This window comes from Accipiter gentilis, chromosome 13 (genome assembly GCF_929443795.1).
Source record: "Accipiter gentilis chromosome 13, bAccGen1.1, whole genome shotgun sequence".
NCBI lineage: Eukaryota > Metazoa > Chordata > Aves > Accipitriformes > Accipitridae > Astur > Astur gentilis.
The window spans coordinates 3,035,318-3,041,317 of NC_064892.1; the positions used below are offsets into that span (position 1 = coordinate 3,035,318).

At 44.2% G+C, this 6,000-nt stretch overlaps 1 protein-coding gene across 4 annotated transcripts in view; it reads right to left on the reverse strand.

Moving 5' to 3' along the window:
* The window catches only part of TPP2 (tripeptidyl peptidase 2), a 56,496-nt gene extending 52,468 nt beyond the window's left edge, over nucleotides 1-4,028 (reverse strand). For all 4 annotated transcript variants that reach the window (XR_007507904.1, XM_049815671.1, XM_049815670.1 and 1 more), the window contains exon 1: nucleotides 3,822-4,028. Coding sequence is in view for 3 of the 4 variants with exons in the window: in XM_049815671.1 (XP_049671628.1) it covers nucleotides 3,822-3,983 (162 nt within the window). In the remaining variant the exon portion in view is untranslated. The remainder of the gene's footprint in view (nucleotides 1-3,821) is intronic.
* Between the last annotated feature and the right edge of the window lie 1,972 nt (nucleotides 4,029-6,000).

Genomic DNA, 6,000 nt, shown 5'->3' on the forward strand with positions numbered 1-6,000 from the left:
GTCTTTCAGCCAGACACAAGAAACTCAAGAGTTTCAGGTACAAAGGTCCAAGGTTCAATTCCTAACAGCAGCAATCCAGACAGGTTCACAGTCATTTAGTGCAAGTAACTGATACGGCTTCTACTGACATGAACTGTTGTTTGGCATACTGCCCACCAGTAGTAATGCTAGAGTGAAACTCAAGAGTTCAACTGGGTTTTCCTTTTCAAGTCTTGTAATTCTGAGGAAAAAATAATAACAAAAAAAATAATCAAGTGAACTTGATCAACTCCCTTGCATGAACAGAAAAATCTAGAAGTAATGAATTTATTATAGACAGAAGGTACATTTTAGTGCCTTTCGCATTAAAATTCAAAAAATGAAGAACTTTTATACAATTAAAAATATTTTATAGTGTATTTCTAACAAAATCCCCAATCCTACCCTTAATATCCTGGTTTGCCTACAGCCATTTGAAAAAAAAACCAAATAAAATAGTCTACTAGTTTATAACTGAAAATTATTTTGTTGTTTATACATTTTAGTTTGAAGTTTGAAAAACATACTTTCGTGTCAGCTCTGACTTTGTAAAACAAATACATTAGTAAGTTGAGCACATTAAAAATAATCTATCTGCATAATCATGGCAGCTGATCAGTATAATAGAAGTAGAGAAGCACCAGTATCTGTGACAATCCCAAATTAAAAGGCAAAGCCAGGTGCATTTGAGCATGTTTTTTCCCAGACCATCATACAATGTTACTGATTCCAGCTGACAGCTATTGCAGCAACAAGAGCTGAACAAGTTCTTCAGCACTTTGGTCACAGGACAGCTGATCATCATCACAAATAAAATAATTTTCAAGCAAATTTTTTTTTTTTAACTCAGTGCTGAAAAGTCAAGCCAAACTAGCTACTACTGCTGAAAGGTCATCTCACAAAAGTACAACCTAATTTTAGCAAATAATAATTCGAACAGGCACTTCACAAAAGCAAAACTTCAAGAAGCAGATGAACTGACTTGTCTATCCTGAAACATAACAAGAAGTGACAACAGCAACAGGGAAAGGACAGGGTAGGGTTGAACAAAGACTATACATATACAGCCACAATGCTCCATTAAACATACCTTATCTGCCCACCTAAAATTTCATCACCTGCTGTGCCTTAACAAGGAATTACAAGCCATGACTCAGCAGATAACACCAGGAAATAGATTCTACAAAGAGGGCTGAGAGGGGGAAAAAAAAGAGCAGGAAAGAAGCAGACAAACTGAACTTTACATTTACAGCTGGCATCAACAGGTGGAGAGTAAAAGCAATGGAAGACAAGGTGAAGAGAATTCCCTAGAGGGCACTGGTTACAAAAAATTCAGAAAGGAAAGTAAGTACAAGTTAGCTTAACATTTTGTGTGGCAAAGCAAGCTAACCAATAGAAAAATGAAATTGATGTAAGAAGGTTTAAGCCCAGTAACTATTCTCTCTATAGCAGCAAGTATCCTGGGAAGAATATAAACATAATGGTACTTCCCTGTTATACTCTGTCCCCAAATCTTTTTGTCCCTCAGCAAGTAATTGTATGGCAAAAAATGTATGGTATCAGTGTTTACAAACCACAAAGTATAACATCAACAAGCACAGGAACCCTACCCAGGAATGAGACACTAGGGAGCAGCAAAACATGAACTGCTTTATTTTGACTAAAAACCCCACTATATTCACAACAAGGTAGCTCATTTTGGCCTGTAATCACTATTGCCATTAGCTTGAACTCAAAGTTGTAATACCTGCCTACTAACCTTGCTACATAAAATGTCTTCTCTTCCCTCTTAGCAACTAACTCAATTATCATAGTTCTAACTCCATGCCAGACCAAGAACTAACAATAAGACTGACAGTAAGAAAAAGCAGCAGCAGAGAAGGCAGGGGCATTAAAAAAAAAACCAAAAACCAAAACCCCCAAAAAACCCCAACAACGCTGACCCAAGGTTAGAAACTACTTGTCACAGTACAGCTACACTGTCTGTGCCCAGGACACTGTCTTATTCCGTGGAGGTAAAACGTAAAATGCCCGGTACTCCACAGAGCGAGGCCATCCTCTTGCTGCAAAAACACTTACAAAGCTATTCTACAGACTGTGCGCTGCCTAGCTCTCCTTTATAATTCCCTGTGCAATAAGCCTCCCCGTTCTGTAGTTTAGCAAGTAGCTCAAGTCAGGTGTATTAAGTGGGCAGCATGAAAAGAGCTTCTTTACATGTTTCTCTAACACCCCTGCAAACTTGCTCTCACCCATTGCAAGATTAATTCCCTCCCTCCACCCCACAATGTTCTCTACAAATCTTTCACTTCACTACCTAAAATTTTATCCTCCACATAAAGCGAACACGTTAAAGAAAACTGGTACCATCAACACTGAGATCCTGAGGGTTCATAAGCATCCCTTATCACCCCTTATGAGCATTGGGTTACCTATCTCAGAACAAAGCTTCCCTCTACTGCCCGTAAACTCATGTGGGTTTTTTTGTTTTTTCTGGTTGACCACTCCTCATTTATAACCTCCAGAGATTTAGGTCTTTTGCTTTTGTATGTGAAACTTCAGAAATATGCATATCCCATTTACATTCACATCTTTGTAATTGTCTTTTACTACTATCTGGTCTGCCCATGGTATTACCTTGTTTGCTTTTTGGCTAGCTTTCTTTTAAGCTTCCTAATTACTATTCCACTTACCCACACCCTTTTGCCAAAAGCACCCATTTCACTCCAGCTTAAATCAACCAAAGTTACAGCTGTCCAGTCCCTCCTTCCACCCTACCTGTCCTCCTCATTCACCCTTTCACTTACCTGAACCCCTGTAAGGAGTCATTTCAGAACACTGAACTAAAGATCTGCCAGGGTTAGGTCCCTGAGCTAGGTTACTTCAGAGCAAAATCCACGCCTGTGCCAAAGAAAGGGCAGAACCCAACAGAGGTCCCGCTTAGTTAAAAAAATAAAGGATGCAGTATCCAAGAGAGTTGCATACAGCTCTCCGAATCATTTCTCAAGGCTTCCTTTGCCACATCTCAGAGAAAATATATTGACGAGAAACTGGAAGCAGTAGTGACATAAAAGGCCACACACAAACTTACACGATAAAGAAATGTTAAGAGACAAGAGATAAAAGAAATAAGTGCTGAGAAACGCCAAAATTAAAATCGCATACAGAGAGATTTACAAAACTGAAGCCGAGTTCCTAACGGCAATCGCTATGCGATCTCAGCTACAACGCTAGCGGCAGTCGCTATGCAATCCGAGCTACAAAGCTAGCAGATCAAAAAAAAAAAAAAAAAAAAGCCGGCAGAACCGAATTTGATACAGATTGTTACTGTAACAGGAGGCGCGAAAAAAATAGAGTGAGGAAGAGAGGTATGCAAATTTTGCCAGAAACACACTTCCCATGTAAAAGACCTAAGCGGCTGTTCGTAGCCTCAAGCCACCGGCCACTGAAGCGACGCTGAGGCTTAACGAAAACACAAAGTATTCTTTTAGAACGAGTTCTACGTGAGCGAAGACACCCAAGACCAGAGACCTAAGTACCGCGAAACCCCCGCCAACGGCTTAAAAGCAGGATCCTCACACAAACACCCCAAGTGACCCCAGCGGACCCCCCGCCCCGGGGTCCCTCAGCCCTCCCGTACCGGAGGGAGCGGGAAGAGTAAGCGACCGAGCACACAAACAGCGGCCGGTCCCCACGACAGCCCTCCAGGAAGCCTCGGGCCGCGGCAGCTCCCGGACGAAGGCCCCCGGCCCCGTCGCCGTGACTCAGGGCCGCCGCTGAGGCGGCTCCTCCTCACCGCCCGTTACCTGCATGCCCGGCGCTCCCGGGTCTACGCCGGTGTCCAGCACAGCCAGCAGTACCCCCCGCCCGTCGAAGTCCGGGAAGCGGGCGAGAAAGGCGGCGGCGCCGGTCTCCTTCTTGGGCAGGAGGCCGTGGAAAGGGAACGGCTCCTCAGCGGCGGCCGCCATGACGGGAGGGGGTGGGCGACGGCAACGGCGCCGCGCGAGACCTGAGCGCGGCCGGCGTCTGCGGGGGGGGGGGCGGGGTGGGGAGCGAAGGAGCGGAACGGGCGAGGCCAGGGCTCGGCGCATGCGCCGTGCCGGCCCCACCACCTTCCCCGGGGAAGCGCACCCTCCAGCTAAACCGACCAATAGAACGCCGCGGTGGGCTGGCGCTTCGCGCCGGAGCTGGCGGTGATTCGCGGTGGAGGCAGTCAATCAGAGGAGCGGCGTGTGCCACGCGCCGGAAGCTGGGGCGTGGGCGGGGCGGGGAGGGGAGCCGGCTGGTCATGGAGGCCGTGGCAAGCCCCGGGCGGGCAGGCGTCGAAGGCTGCCTTCCATCCCGGCTTCCCCGCGGGCGGGACGGCTGCGGTCTCCCCAGGGGGTCGGTCCCGCCTCAGGGCTGCTGTCCGGCCGACGGCGTGTGCCCTCCCTCAGGCACCGCTGAGGGGGCGCGTGGGTGCGGGAAATCCTCCCAACGGGAAACAGAACCCATGTGCAAACGTTTACTGACGATTTTTATTTTTTTTTTCCCCTTTAAATTTAATTTTTTTGTTGATTGTAATGTGTCGCGCGGCAGTTTGATGCTTGTGGAACTGCTTAGCAAAGAGGAAAAAAAACCCCAAACCTACAAAGACTACCTAAAGGTTGTGGCGAACTCCAGATAAAAATTTTCGGTGAAGTAGTTAAAGGAAAATGTCAACTCTGAAGTGGGGTTTTAAAGTTAGTTTCTAGCTCTCGTGGTCACGTATAAACTTGAAAAGAAAGCTGAGCCGTTGAGTATCTGAAACCAAACAGGCAGAGAACTTCTTTTAAAAAGATGTTTTATTTGTGGTGTCTGACGCATGCCTTTTCAGACGTTTTAACCGGCGGTTAAGGGTACAAACTGGTTGGTTACTTGGGTATCACTTTGCTTTCTTTAAGCACGTTGCTGTTCAGAGAGTTACACTGGGGGGAAAAGGTGAACTTTGTCTGGATACGTTAATGTGTTCGCTGTAAAGCAAAAGGGATTTGTACTTTTGAGAATTTTTGCGTAATTTTTTGTTTCATGGGACTAATGAGATTATTACTGCATGTTTGTCACATGTTATTCATTGAACTACATCGGGCATTTGTTCTTTCTTTTGATCTTCATTGAACTAGATCCGGCATTTGTTTTTTCTTAGCAGAAATGTGGGAGGTTTTGCTAGCAAGTAGTGGTACCTTATGCATTTTCCCCATTTTGTGGGCTACCATTAGCAATGTTTTCCGGCTCATCAATGGCTTTAGGGATCTACAGCATTTTTATGCAAGTAAAGTACTAAAATAAACCTGAGGAGCACTGCCTTAAAAATACGTATTATAAAAAAAAAATAATAAATAAAATTAAAGCTGTACCATATGTACTTGCTATGTAACTCTACCCGCTTCCCTCTTCAGCTTTCAATCATAAGTCAAAATTGTACATTTTGATGTCTAGATACCACGTTGCTTGACTTTCTTAGAATTCCGCAGGTGTCTGACAGCCACATTCAGACTTTTCAGAATTACATAAAACCTTGACTGATCTTACTTCAGAGGAGAGAATTATTCTGACAAGGTGGCTATTCACCTGTTTAATTCACTGCCCATTTGAGTTTAGTTTTCCTTCTGTGTATCATCTTTATGGGAGAGGCTTGTTTTTCTAGCAGAAATCAAATACATCCTATTCCTGGTGTATTTTGCAACATGAAACTACATCAAATTCTCAAAATGTTTCATATCCCATTCAATAAACAACCTGTATGCTACAATTTGGAAATATTTATTACCAACCCTGAAAACTTCTGCTCTGTTCTTTTACCTTGGTCTTAGAGTTATACCACAAACAACTCATCTAATTAGCAGGTACATTAATTGTACAGGTATGTCTAACTCAATGATGTGCACTGCCACGTAGCAGGGCAGGTTCTGCAGGAAAAATCAGGATTTGAGGAAGGTGTGCCAAACATCTTTTAACAGACTTTAA